The sequence below is a fragment of the Crotalus tigris genome, unplaced genomic scaffold, assembly GCF_016545835.1.
Source record: "Crotalus tigris isolate CLP2741 ecotype Arizona unplaced genomic scaffold, ASM1654583v1 scf7180000024506.7606697, whole genome shotgun sequence".
Taxonomy (NCBI): domain Eukaryota; kingdom Metazoa; phylum Chordata; class Lepidosauria; order Squamata; family Viperidae; genus Crotalus; species Crotalus tigris.
Window position 1 is genome coordinate 4,250,162 of NW_024100678.1, and position 15,639 is coordinate 4,265,800.

Consider the following 15,639-nt stretch of genomic DNA (forward strand, 5'->3'; position numbering starts at 1 on the left):
GTACATTTAATAAGTAAAATTCAAAACATTTACATTTCATATAGTATAGCAGCTGTCCATGCTAAGGTGAGGAGCACTTTCCTTCCCAACACTTTTGAAAGCACTATACACTTGCTTTCACATGTGCATAGTATTTTTGTTTCCTCTTTTCATATTATCAAAATAATGTTGCTTTATTTTATAGAAGAAACTATCTAACTATAGAAAATGAGTCGAATTCCAGTCTCATTACTTCATCAAACTATGCCGTTAAAATCAGTTGCTAAGCAAAATGTGTTAGAAACCAATAAAATGTGTTATAAACTTGCAATAAAAGCTGTTTTAAAATAGAAACCAGCAAAAATCACACTACATTATAAATTGTTCTTTGTACACTTTCATGAAGGAACTAAAGCCACTAACACATTGTAAAGTTATGAATTAATCTTTTAAAAAAATCTATATTTTCATATTTGAGTTGGTAAAGTAAGAACCAATGAGAAATAGAAAACAAAACAGGGTACTGGAGGTCAATAATCCATTACACAGACAGTGTTGCTGAAATGATTTTGGATTTTATGACAATGGCCTAAGTAACCTTCATGAAGAACTGCTAGAGCAGATACCATGCTGAACTCATCAGGATGGTGTTAAACTAATGGGAACAGTGGCAGGAGTTCAGAAACAAATATGCATCCAAGCCTTAGAGCTAAGAAAACAGACCACAAAAAGAAAAGCAGGAGGCCAGAATGAAACTCAGAATTTCACAGACAGTCCAGTAGCCAGTGCCACTCAAAATCTCAGTTGTTTCTACATTTATACATAGAAAATGGGAAATAAATAGCGAGATTAACACAAATACAAACACTGAGAACTAATGGCTTCTACTTATGGCTGGCACATAGCACAATTTATTCATAAGGAACAGATCCAACAAAAAAATGGGGTGGGGAGTGGCAATATATGTAAAGGAAAAATATGCTTGCATAGAAACCCAGTAATCAGAGCATTAATGCTCTGTGAAAGCATTTGTACAAGAATAAAATGAGACAGAAGGAAGAAATAAAGATGATATTGGAATTTATTACAGATCACCTTAGCTGGCTGAAGATATGGATGAAGCTTTTATATAAGATTACCAGTCTTTCAAAGAGAGATTTTAATTATAATGACATCAGCTGGGAATCTACCTCTTCTAAAAGTCAGAAAGCCAACAACTGTTTGTCTTTTCTTGATGACAATTTTATTTATCAGAAAGTGGAAGAACAACAGACTTTGTCATCCTAGATCTAAATATCACTGGCATGAAATAATTAGTTGAAGTAGTAAAGGTGACTGGTAGCTTTGGAAAATTAGTCATGTTACCCTTGAATTCATAATCTCCAGGGGAGAAGGTATGGAATAGAACCAGACCATTATTTTGTATTCCAAAAGATTAGACATTGATAACCTTCAAGAGAAGCATGTTGGAGGGAAGCACAACAGGGTTATGTCCTGAACCCTGTGTTATTCAATATTTATAATGATTTGAAAGAAGGAGTTGAAGTAATAATTATCAAATTTGCAGATGACACAAAACTGGATTGGGTGACTAATATTTCAGAGGAAAGAAAGTTTTTAAAATATCTACACAAGCTTGAATAGTGGACTGAAGTAAACAGTGCAGAATTTAACAGCTGGAGGAAAAACATAGGACCCAAGTATAGGATGGGGAAGACCTGGTTTTGCAATAATACATGTGAAAAGAATCTGGTTGACCTTGCCAACCACAAGTTAAATATGGTTAGCCATGTCCTGAAACTTTTAAAAGACAAATTCTATCTTGGGATTCATTAGCAGAAATATGGAGTCTAGATCACAGGAGTTAATTGTTTCACTCTAATCAGATCTCAGTTGGAGTACAATTTGATATGCAGTTCTGGGCACTATAATTCAAAAAGGATAATGACAACTTTAACCGAGTTCAGAGGTAGGCTCCCAAAATGGTGATGGGTTTTGAAAGCAAGGTCTCTGAGGAATAGTTAAAAAGAATATGCTTATGTTTTGCAGAAAAGGTGACTGAGGGGAAACATCATAGCAGATTTTAAATGTCTGAAAAGTTGTCACACAAGAGTAAACTTATTCTCTATTACCTCAAATATCAGATCCAGAAGCAATGAGTTAAAAAATATAAGGAAGTATAAACTGGGTATCAGAAGGAACATCATAATTATGTAAGCTATCAATCAGTGGAACAAGCTGCCGCATGAAATGTTATGATCATCATTGTCTACACTGGAAGTAACAGTGATTTCAGTGTTGAAATTCATTTATTTTTTATTTTCAAAAACTGAAATGTTAAGAACAGAACTTAAAAATAAATAGAATTAAAAATCAGACATAATAATTGTTCCTAATGGGAATCTAATTTCTCATGCATAATAAAAGGTGTTTTTTTTTTAAAAATCCTGCATATGCAACTCCAAGATACAAATTAAAAGTTGGGGGCTGGAAGGCACAGAATCTTAAAACAAAATTAAAAATTTGTGTCCATTAAAGCCGTAGTCTCTCAATGATATAAACTATAAAAAGTCAGCAAATATATTTTCTCATTTTGCTTAATTTAACTTTAAAAATAATGTATTATGCATTAATTTTCCTTCTTCCGTCCTTCATGAAACTGAAGATAGCTTGTATAAAATTACAAGAACCTGAGCAGAAACGCTCAGTTTAAGCAGGATAGTGGTAATCATATGCCATCAGGCTGTCTCATGAGATAATAATTCTAGTACTTAATAATAGCTAAAAATGAAGACAACATCTAGCTCACAGAAATTCTATTTAGCCCTGACTTTTGAGATTTATTGATTTACTGATTTATTACATTTTTAATCTATCTTTCCTGCAAGATGTCAAGGTGCTACACACATGTGGAGTAGGGAGGAAGAGTGACATTTATCTTACAGTAACAACACAGTCTGTAGTTCAAGAGAAAATAACATTTGGGCACAAAAAAATGAGCAAATGGTCTCTCGGATTATGTGGAAACCTGTTTGTAACCATTGTAACCATTCTCAGGAATTGTTGACTGTTAGAAAAAAGTTTTTTTAAAAAACAGTTATGTTTTCCAAGAAGCTGAATCCTGTACTTTTGAAAACCTGCCTCCACATAGAATTCACCCATTTATATGAAAAATGTACTGTTAAAACAAATTAGAGAAAGGAAAAATTCTCCTATTTGAACAAGGTACAAAAGTTCTGCATTAATATGTACATTTTCTTAACTTTTGAATGAAAACATGGTTCTCAGTTCCAAGCAGCGATCCTATGTATTCAGAGCAACACGTATATGTTAATCATGCTTTTACTTTTATTGCATCCTTTTTATTATTTTATACTGATTAATGCTTTTATATTTGATTTATAACTTTTAATGTTCAATGCTTTTAATGTTTAAACATTGTAATTGTTTTATATTGCTGTTTTGTGATGTTGTAAGCCACCCAGAGTTGCTCCACAATGAGTTGGGTGGCATATTAACTAATCAAACAAACAAAAAAACAAATAAATAAAATATTATATATATATTTATTATTGAAAGGCATCAGAATCTCTGGCTGTGAAATAAATAAAACAGCAAGTGAGCAAATAATGTTTTTCCATTAATTGTAGAGCAGAATATTAGTTACTGGTTTGGAGATAAAAGATTATGTATAGAGAGCTATATGTTTTGGTAGCTCACATTGTATTCGTTGTACTGATGATGCTTCAAAACCTAGAGAGCCTTCTCCGTTCCTGAAAACTTTAAGTCAGATGTTCTCATATAACCTGAAGCTCAACTAGCTATACAGAAATTGAAAATTAACATCCCTTCTCCCAGACAAAGAAGCATCTTTGTGCCTGCACAAATCTCTTTGAATTCTAATCATTTGACTATAAGCGAGTTATCCCAATAGTATATAAACAAAGATTGATGATTCAATTATTCTCTGAAATGCTACAAGATCTTCAAAACTGCAAGTATCACAATTAAACAGTTACAAAAAATACAATGTTCCATTTATTTTCAGTGAGATTAGGCAAGGAGGGTTGTATTCAATGGATTTTTTTAAATGGAAGGCAACCACATTTTCATTCATAAAAAGCACCTGTGGCTACCTAATCTAGTATACTGTCCCCACAATGTCCAGTTAATGCCAGTGGCAAGGCCATATGCAGAATACAAGTACAGCAATATTTCCCTGAAAACAATCCACAGCAACTGAGATTCAGACAGAGAGCAATACAAAGTCATCCAGAAATTATTGATAGTTTTATGTATCATGCATTTGTCAAATTCTTTTTCATAATCATCCAAATTGCCAGATGTCACTATATCCATGTTTTAACAAATTCTATAATGTATTCATTGACTTTTTAACTATCCAAGTTCATCAGATGGCCCCATGTTCTACTCCACTTTTTTTATACCATGCCCAATCTTAGATAGTTCTGTCATGTCCCATTTACTCAATTTCTTCTAAACTCATTAGTTGCAAATGTGACTTTATCTCATATGGAGGATGTTCATACACTTTCATCATTTTGATTGCCTTTTCCTATACCTCTTGCAATTAAATAATAATACTGTTTGGGTGGTGCTATGAGTCCAACTATAACTAGTAAGCCAAGGGTAGTTACATTATGGGTTAGAATGTATTTTATTACAACTGTGACAGATTTATCTTCTGTCCTTTACCAATGATTGCCACAGCTGAATTTTACCTGAATGCACCAAATTGTATTTTTCACAAGTGCCTCAAAAGAGAGTGATGCTTTCATCAAACTAGGGGCCAAAAATTCATTTTTTGTCAATAGTGATCACAGTCACCATCAAGCTTCAGACCGTATCAGCATAGAGGTAAAGCAGATTTTTAAAATCTCAATTTGCATTACTGAACAATATTTGAGATCTTAATGCCTGCTTGTATATACTGTTTTGGAAGTTTTCAAAATCTGCTTTAACCATCTTAAGAAAGCAAACTTGATTGCTTCTCTAATTTTCCTGTTATGGTCCTCACCAGCTATGCGCCCAGAAAGCTTTTCTGGAAGTGTAGCTAGTAAGTACTTCTGAACAGCTGAGATCATATCTTAATGGCTATGTGGTCAGGGTGTGGGATTGGATTCCAAATCATAAATGGCAGTCTGAGAGAGCAGCAATGTGCACAAATTTCTTGTTAGATAATTCCAGACTTGCCCTACAGCAGCGTTTCTCAATCTTGGTAACTTTAAAATATACTTCTGGTTGGGAGTTGAAGTCCACAAATCTTAAAATTGCCAAGGATGAAAAACACTACTAGTTCTCCTTAATGCAGGCCATTCTGTCAGGAATCCTGGACTTTTCAGACAGGCTTTTGGGATTCAAGGAGGAAGAAAATATAGGGAAGATGAGCATGGCCTTCCTATTTCTGTGGGTTACACCACAGATTACAAGCCATAGTAACCTCGGCTTTATAGGCAGCTAATTTAAATCCTATTATCTAATATTTAAAGCATATTAAATGCAAGAACAAAAAATTTCCCATTTCCCCTTCATTAATTGTGCTTCCAAGTTAGACTTAAGAAGACTTCAGAGCCACTCATTCTTTTGCTATCAGAGAGAGACTCTAAAAACTTCTAAGCATATCAATGAAGGAAACTGAATCATGTTTTATAGACAGGAAGCTATCAAAGAATGGAGAAAGGGATTTTATTGTATGCAAAATCTTTCACATAAAAATATCATTTTTGAAAAAGGCAGCCCTATATTTGTCTTTTGTTCCCTTTTCTGCTAAGCTATAATAAAAAATAAATATCTAAACACAAGTAAATAAAATTCTATAAAACATTCACCCTGGTCTTTCAAAGAATAAATGCTAGTTTTGATTACTTAATTACATTGGAAAAGATATAATACAATGAAGCTTATCAACCACTGAGCCAGAAATGGCCATTTTCACATTGCAGCTTCTCAAGACTCTTAATTTAAAACAATGCCATGAACTAAAGAGTAAATCATGTCTGTGTGAGTGTGCACGGGTGTGTGTGGGGAGGAGGGTAGAGAGGGAGAGAGAGAGAGAATAGGAGAGACTAGAAAGAGCTTTGTTGCCAAAACAGAGATTTAATTTTGTCCAGATGGATGGGAAGAATTGTAGATTCTGTATTTAATGGATGACGTTAAACAATTTTTACCACAGCTTTAATCATCAAGCAAAATTTGTTTTAGAATCAAAATATAATTCACAAAGAATAAAAAGATATGAAGAGAACCTGAAGTAAAACAAATACAAAAAACAAGATACTGATGCCAGCAATAGAAATTTGCAATTTTAAAGGAAAATAACTTCTTTCAGAGCATATTGCTAATTTATTTGGAGTAGTTACACCATTAGATAATACTATGAAATGGCCCTAAGTTTAAGAAGGATAAGGAGCAGTTATAAAATTAGCATTTTTGAAATATTCTAAAATATTAAACTAGGTTGCAAACAAAAATCCAAGAAAGGAATAAATGCAGGGTCTGACTATAAATAATCCAACACAAAGCAAAAAGCCCTGCCTGTTTATTTCTTTAATGAGACATTTTGTTACTGCCTAAGATAAATAAGTTACATATAATTTAGCAAAAAAAAAGGGGGGGGGAGGGAGGGAGCCCAACACTTAAAAGTTTAACAGAGTGAATATAAATATTGGTTTACTATATAATCTGAGCTATTTTATGCTATTAGGAATGAGAAAGAAAAGCCAAAGTAAGAAAAGAAATGCGACTGAGAAATATGTAAATAATACGCTGAGAAATAATGAAAAAAGATAAAGGGAGGGAAAGTAAGAATAGTCCTCCATGAAAAGATGGTGAAGCAAGAAACAGCTGGCTCCAAAATGGCCAATTTAGGGGAGCTCCAGTCTGTCTGATTGAAAAGGGTTGTGACAGAATGGCCTGCTGGGAAAAGGTGCCCCAAAAGGGGACACCCCTGCAGAGTTCAAAGGGACAAAAGAACACAGCAAGGGAAGCCCCCGTGCACTGAAAAAGATATCCAAAACATCAAGAGAGAAAATGCAAAATTCTATATAGTGAGTTTTCATCTTTTCTATGTATTCTATAAAGTAAAAAGATGGGGGGGGGAAGGACATTTTAGAGACCTACTCACCTAAACCAGATTTTTTTAATCTCTTTAAATGCTGGCTCATTTGTTTTCCAGTTGGAGACTTTGGCCCATGTTTCATTTCTTTATCAGAATTGTCTGCTTCACCATTTTTAGATTCAGACCCTTTAAAAAAGCAAACGTTATACTGAAGTGCTTCCCCGTTTGGGAAAAACCAAAACCAAAAACAAAGCTATATTTTTTTTTTACAAAAAGAAAAAAAGAACAAAACCCGTATAGTGATATCTTTATCTGTTACCCTATTTAAAGGTTATGTTTTCTGCTGACAAGTTGATTCCCTGTCACTGGAAGCAACGAAGCAAAAGCTCATAAATCCATTAAGTGATGAAAACAAGTTTCTTCAATGTAACAGTCAATAAAGATGTTTGCTAATCCAATATAAATAAGCTTCTTCTCCGATAGCAGAGACATCTTTAAAAATAATAACGCTACCTTTATAAGAGAACAAAGAAATAAAAGGAAGAATGGGAAACCCTCCCTTTGGTAAGTTAATTTTCTCCCACATCTGGGGGGGGGGGAACCCAACCTACAATAAAAAGTGACACAGATCTCTGCACGATTCATTCACAGTGAAGCATGTAACAGCCAAAAGTAAAGGTCAGGGTTGCACTGTGGTGATTAAGATGGTGCCAGAACACAAAATCTTATTAAAAGGACAACTGTTATTGCAAGACAGGAGTATGATAGTAATTCGCACTCCCAGAGGAGTTGTGATGGTTATTTATTTGGCTCCCTGATGGCACAGAATGCCAAAACATAGCTCTCCTATTAAGAATCAGCATCCAAAAAGACTACTTTGCATTCCTTTAAAGCAGCTGTTGTAATTTTAATTTTTTTTTAGATACAGTCTTTCTCTCTTGATCCTCCCCTCCCCTCCCTCCTAGCACTGAAATTAAAACCTTCCTTCTTGGAATTAATAAAATTGGTTTAAAAAATGAAACAGAATCCATCTTGTGGGAACACCATCATAATTTTTCAACATCCTAATTTTGTGCACGATAGCTCTCACCTCATCGGGAGGGCTCTTTGACTAGAAACTGTTGTTGCAGTCAGTCTGTAGTTATTTACCTGAAGGTGAATCCGACTGCTCATCAGACACCTTTAATGGTGTCAAAACAACACGAGGAACAGTCTTGTTTACCATCATTGAGACTCCATTTCTTCTTTTCTGCTGCTGTCTCAAAGCCTACAAAGGACAAAACAAAACAGAAAAATATAACACAAAATGCTGCTCACAAGTGAATTACACAAAACATTCCCCTTTCATTCAGCTAAGCTACTTAAGATAATAATATCCAAGTAGCTGCAAATTTGCCATTCTTCCATTTCATATCTCTCTCTGTCTCATTCAATCTCCCTATATTTTAATTTAAGCATAAAGAAGATGCACCTTTAAAATCCAGAACAATGTTGACAACAAAGAAGCATTCATAACTGTTTGCTCTACCTTAGCAGCAGAAACATGAGAACCCATGGAATTTAAAACTGAGATTTTCAAGTAAAACAAATCTAAAAATAAATATTTCAAAACCAGACTAAAACTCCATGTCTGTACATCTCTTGCAGGTGCATCTTCTCCCGTACACTGCTCAGTCAATCAAGTTAACACAGTGTCATCAGTATGTACAGCATGTAAGGGCTACAGTATTGATGCACTCACTCAGCCGTGAGTAGCGCTGCACAAAATCACTGCACATGGCAGGAATCATTTATTTCTGCGAAAGGGATCGGTCCTAATCTTGGAAAACCTTGCAGCACTTGGCTTCTGTCTGCTTGACTTTGGGCATTAACCTTCAAAACACGAACATGGTAAATGTGGGAGAAAATCATAAAAGAATAAATATCTACAAATGGGAGGGGGTTTGTGTGTGTATTTGTTTGTGTGCATGTTTCTTTTTTTGTAACTGTATCAGCAACAGGGAGGATAATGCAATACAAAATACAAATAGGACCTGAATAGCTGCCAGGATATTTTATACAATAAAATAACGCAAATTGGAAGATTAGGAAACATGAATGGGAGAATCTGCCAGTTAAACAATTTACAAGCACAAATATTTAAACTGAATAAGTTATAACAAATCGGCTCACTTCTGATTATCTGGTACCTGCTTGTAATCCGCATTTTACACTCTTATCTTTGATTTGTGTGTGCATTAAAAAGACCACTAAATTTTACCAAAGGAGATCATGCTTAGCATGAATTAATATCCTTTGTCTCCTTACGAGCATAAACGACTAATGACTTGTGAGCTTAATTCTGTAATTGCAATACAGCTGTAGTCTATTTAGATGACAATGCTTTGCACACAACACTTCAAAGGCAAAATAATTAAAAACAATTGCTTCCTATTTCTCTGGATAATAATATTTTAAAGCACAAATTCTGTCCCAGAAAGAACAATAAAAAAGCAACAACTGGGTATTTAACAGATATTTCAATGTAGAATGTATCAGAGGGACATAGACAATAAAGGAGAATTTTAAAAAATGGCTGTCAACCAACAAAATAATTTAAACTGATTTATTGCCTTAAATCAACCAGATTTACATATTTATGCATGTTTGTCAAAATATAATCACATAGTTTTAATATACTGAAAGCAAACAGCTCCTCTTTAATTGGATGACAATATTTAAAATTCAGTGGACAAACAAACCTATCTATTAATGGAAGAAAATATAGCTTTAATATTTGCTTCCATCAGTTTGGAAACTTAAAATGTAGGATATTTCAGTTACAGTAATAGTGCAATAGTTTTAATATGAATGTTCAATTCCCATCAATATTATGATAAATCTGGTTGCAAGATATATTAATACTAATTTTAGCTCAGCTCTGTGAAGTTTACTATCCTATAAATGTTACTGAAATAAAAAAATGCATGTATCCAAACTGAAATGCCTTGTTTTACATTTCTTTATAATTAAATTTGGTGGCATCTCTATATAGCCAGTCTAGCAATATGTTCCACTGATTAACTGTAGAGCAAATTTCATCTGCAATTAAATGTTTAGTTGATTAAGCAACTAATTCAGTTAGGGGTTATGCTCTCAATAAATATCAATATTCATGGCCCTGAAAGCACATAACACAGTATATAAAAATCTAAACAAAGATGTACAAACAATGAAAATCACTACCTCTGATTTGCAAGTAATAGCTATAACTATTTCTGTCAATATTTGTTTTTGCCCTCCAAGTTTAAAACATTGCAACTGTATTGTTGTATATAAATTAAATTTCTACAAGTACTATTTATTCAACAACAGAAGTGGCAGAAACTATTTCTATGGGTATTTAGACAAATATGCCTTACAAAACCTCATGAAGTACCATGGCACAGATCAGGTGCATTGGTTCCTTCCATTTCTGGTGTAAGATGGCCATATACAAACCCCAGATTATCCTATCTCCCCGCATCCAAAAAGGTCTTACACCCAAATCTCACCTGCTATGTCTGCTCCTGACTGCTCGATAATGTTACCATACTGTGCCTAGTTCCTTCCTCTTTCTCTACAGACCTCATATGAAAAGATAGCATATTGTTTGGATTATGGAATTTAAGCAAGTGATCATCAACCACAGGAAAATGAAAGACAAGTTAATAACGCAATTCCACATAGTGACTACTCAGAGACACTGTGATAACCAAGACACATATACAAGGTAACTTCTAAAACAATTCTAATAACAGCAGATTAAAGCTCAACAGATTTCAGAAGAATGATGGAGGGAGGCAAAATGCAGAAGTTGGTGGAGGAGAAAGAAAATAGGTGGTGAAGATTAATAATAATAATAATAATAATAATAATAATAATAATAATAATAATAATAATAATAATAATAATAATAATAGTAATAATAATAATAAAGTTGGAAGGGACCTTGGAGAAAAAGAAAAAGCCCAAGATAGTGTGGAATCACTTCGACAAAACAAAAGATATTAAGAAGTTGTTAAGTAGATGAATGCCAAGATAAATTGGAAGAAGGAACAGAAGAGTTAAATAACCATCACCTTCACCTTGGGAAAGAAGTGGAAGTGAGAAAGAAACTCAAGGTAATCTATTTTGATCCTGTCTAGTATAAAACAGGGGTTGAAAGAAACCCTGCCAAACTTTCAGGATTCTGTTATTACCCTCTGCAACAATAAAATGGAGCTCTTTATAATGTCTTTTTCCTGATTGGGGCTAACTTGAAAGGTTTGGCATCAGTAGAAAAGCTAAATGTGCACAGGTCATAGTACGGGAATTGTATGCCATTGTAATATATCACATATTTTGGGGTGGAGCAAGGGGTGGGAATCTTAGTAGCCACAAAAAGTGCAAAACATACCTTTGTAAGGAACATACATTAACCAAATAGTAATTTACAAGCTTTGTATGACAGTTGTGGAAATCAAGATCGAATTTTCCTAACTTTGACTCACCAACTTATTGAACTACCGATTTTAATAAATATGAAAGAAAATGGACACTAAACCTCTCTTTTTTCCCATCTTTGACTAGAAACAAATCTAGATGATAATCAAAGTTCTGGTGAATCACTATATGTGACTGACTGAGTCTTAGCAAACTGTGTTCACATATAGTGAAGAAAAGGTTGACATAGGCAATCTGGTGACTTCCAGAAGTTTTGGACCACAAGTCTGATAAATCTCAATCAATATGGCCAACAGATAATAGGGGTAATGGGGGCTATTATCTAAAACATTTTAAGTAAGATGCAAAAGTACACATAGATCTTAATCATGGGATAAAACAAATGGATATCAATAAAAAATTGAGGGTAAAAGCCCTTAATCCTCCTAGTTCAAGATAATAGATGCAATTATATATGTGACATAGATTATAACCCAATAGTTTAAGGTAAAGTAATTAGACACCTTTTACAGTTATTAACTGTAACTTAAACATTCTCAAAAACGAAAGCAATCCAGACTTAACTTCCCTATTAAATTTCTTTATGTCCTAATTAGTAACTTTAATTATAGTTTCATAGACATAAAGTTGATTATGAAAAGAGTATTTTTTAAATCTAACTCATACAATTTAAAACAAAGATAGTAAGATAAAAACTAACATGCTGACATTTTAGCATAAATACAGGTCAACCACTTCTTTTCATGACATTTACTATATCAAAAGTGACACATAATTAAATGAAATATAAACTAATTGGTGTATCAAGAAACAGTCTAGTCTTCCTAATGTATCATTAATTACATTATGTAGTCTGCAACAATACATTACATTTGTCATGCATGGGGAATCTATAAATAAAAAACGTACATTCTTAAAATCGCTGTCAGAAAAATGTTACAATATAAATCACACTTACAAAACAAAAAGTAATTTAAAAATCCCATATAATCTCTACCAGATAGTCAGGAAAGCCAATATTCTCATAAAAACCAAATGTAAACAATTCTAATTCTTTACTGTCAAAAGCATTCATTTCATATCTAGAATCTGATTAGCAACATTAATTTAGGTCTGAAAACCATTAACTATAATTCTCTCTTAAAACTTTCTACAATGTTTGATGTAGCAAAGAATCAAAGTACTAAGTATAAAAGCAGAATATGTCTTCAAGGCTGCAGCCAATTTATTTGACAGAGAGTAATAAAACATGCTGACCTACAAAATCACTAAAGCATCTGCATCCTTAAACATGCTGCTTAACATTTCTCTTGTATACAAGCTCAGATTCCAATAAAATAAAATGGTAAGGAATCATTTGTTGATAATTTATACTGAAAAATCTAAGTGTGCTAGATAGAAAAACATCCAATGTCAATTGAAGAGAAATATGTTCTTTCCAGTTGCTATTTTTATCCTAAACCCATTACATAGTATTCAACACACATTTCATCAATACAAATGATTATACCATAATTTTTCTATCTGTACTTGTCTTGTCTTGATTGATATTGTACATCTCTATTTGTTTTCATTTTGTGATGCAGGAATCTTTCCAGCACTGTTTTTTTTTTCCTTTACCACAAAAACAATGTCAAATAACTTGCACAAAAAGGGGAGTGGGGGAGCCTATTCTCTAGTCCCTAACTGCAATTGCCACTGCCAAACATTAAGTCAATACAGATATGGGAAGAAGCCATAAACCACTCTTATGGCCCTAGGCTTTGAGACATGGAAAAAAAGCAGCACAGTTATTAGCACTCCCAAGCCATACAACCATGTTTCCCAGAATCCTAGGAAGACCATTGGTTGTGGAGATAGAATTGGAATGGCATTACTTCTGACTGCAATGGTGAGTTATATTTTAATCACACAGTTAGTTTAAAAGTCCAGTTTAGCATATAGCTTTCCCCTAAGCCATCACTTCATTATAGGAAGAAATTTGCTTTATTGTGATACATTCATTGCTTCTTTGCTTTGTGAAATGTTATAGTGCAATGGTTTTTTTTTTTTTTTTATCTGCACCGTTTCAGTCTGGGAAATAAACAGCGCCAAGCAAAGCTTCCCAACCTGGTGTCTTTCAGATATCTTGGGAATATAACTCCAGTACTTCCTGCTGAAATACTATTACAGTACACTATGTGTACTAGTCTTAACACATCTGAGAAGTATCAAGCTACAGAAGATTAGTCAAAGGTTGTTAATACAGCTAGTCCTTGACTTACAACCACAACTGAGCCCAAAATTTATGTTGCTAAGTGAGACAATTAAGTGAGTTTTGCCCCATTTTACAACCTTTCTTGCCACAGTTGTTAAGTGAATCACTGTAGTTGTTAAGTTAGTAAGACAATTGTTAACTGAATCTGGCTTCCCCATTGACTTTGCTTGTCAGAAGTTGCAAAAGTTTATTACATGACCCTGGGACACTGTAACCATCATAAATATGAACCGGTTGCCAAATATCCAAACGTTGATCACATGACCATGAGGATGCCGCAACTGTCGTAAGTGTGAAAAATGGTCATAAGTCACTTTTTTCAGTGCCATTGCAACTTTGAAAGGTCACTAAGTGAACTATTATAAATTGAGGACTACCTGTATCACATTTCCCCATTATCAAAAAATGGCCTCGAGGTTCACTGTTTTTGTTAATTCCACTTTAAAATTAATGATGCTGTTATTATTCTGTAAACATGTATCAGAACTACTGAGAAATCACAGGCACTTACAGATCTATATTCACTCTCTTAATTGGTTAACAACAAAAATCTTGTTAACAGTTACAGGTTCCTCTTTGTTATTTAATTTCCAGAAATTAAATAGAATTTAATTTAACAGAAAAAATTGTAACCATAGAGGCGTAATGAAAGAAATCTTGCTAACACTGATGAGAACAGGAAAGGCAGAAAACATATCAACTTTCACTTTTTCAATTGCTTCTTTCCTTTTTTAAAAAGAAGATAAGCATTTCTTTCTAGAAAAAAAATATATTAAGATGTTAATGTGATCAACTGAAAAATCTCCTGTAGGGAAATATTATCTTTCTTCTACCAAAGCACAAAAGCAAACAAGCTAACTAGAAAGCACCCTGAACCCTGCTGCTTTTAATGGCACTGCTGTTTGTTATTTCGACAATAAAACAAATTTAAATCAAAACAGCATTTTTTTAAAACCAGTGTGGTCAACAAGTTGTGTAGAACATCAGAGAACTAGCATCCAGTTTTTCTTTTGTAAATATATTTGCTGAACCAACATTTGGTCAGATACCAGATTTTCTGGAAAGATGGAAATAGACCAGATTTACAATTATACATATTGCTAGGATCTCAATTCAGCATCAGTCCACACACTAAAGTACAACCAGCCTTTTTGGCCTTTTGAGCATTTTCAGTTGAAACATTAGACAAAGCTATATTTTGCAATAACCATATTGTGAATCAAAATTACAAGGTGGCTCTTTTTATTTAGGGAGATTTCATTCCATTCTACAATTGTGGATAATGAGATTGAGTCTCTTGGAACTGTGAGGCTAGATTCTGGAATCCTGGAAAATTACTGAGAGCTACCAAAAATAGAGAAATAAAATAAAAGATACTGTATCTTGACCAGTTTAGAGCTTCTGCTTTCCCAGTCTACAGGCTGGCAGTGCTTCTGATAAAAAGAGTCAATTGAAGAAGCCGGATTCATTTAACAACCGTAGTGATTTGCTTAATAACTATTTTCCCAAACCAACAATTTAAATCCATCACTCCTAGCCAACCATAACAAAAATCAAAATAGGAAGTTTTGGTCTTGTGGACTATAGCAACAAAAATCAAACATCAACATACTTTTAAGAGCCATGGTAGCGCAGTGATTAGAATGCAGTATTGCAGGCTAATTCAATTTAGGGACAGGAGTTTGGCTCAAGGTTGACTTAGTCTTCCATCCTTCCAAGGTTGGTAAAATGAGGACCTAGATTACTAGTGGCAATATACTGACTCTGTAAAATGTTTAGAGAGTGCTGTAAAGCACTATGAAGCAGTATGTAAGTCTAGGTGCTATTGCTATTTCTGCTTTAAAACCATGGAAAGTGTCAG

At 33.7% G+C, this 15,639-nt stretch overlaps 1 protein-coding gene across 4 annotated transcripts in view; it reads right to left on the minus strand.

Moving 5' to 3' along the window:
* Positions 1–15,639, minus strand: part of ASXL3 (ASXL transcriptional regulator 3) — a 104,504-nt gene that overhangs the window by 25,292 nt on the left and 63,573 nt on the right. For 3 of the 4 annotated variants that reach the window (XM_039333554.1, XM_039333555.1, XM_039333557.1), the window contains 2 exons: positions 8,207–8,324; positions 7,124–7,243 (listed from right to left, as the gene is read on the minus strand). In XM_039333554.1, the coding sequence (XP_039189488.1) occupies positions 7,124–7,243; positions 8,207–8,324 (238 nt within the window). Of the gene's footprint in view, positions 1–7,123; positions 7,244–8,206; positions 8,325–8,528; positions 8,683–15,639 lie in introns of those variants that run through there. The other variant, XM_039333556.1, reaches the window with a different exon arrangement.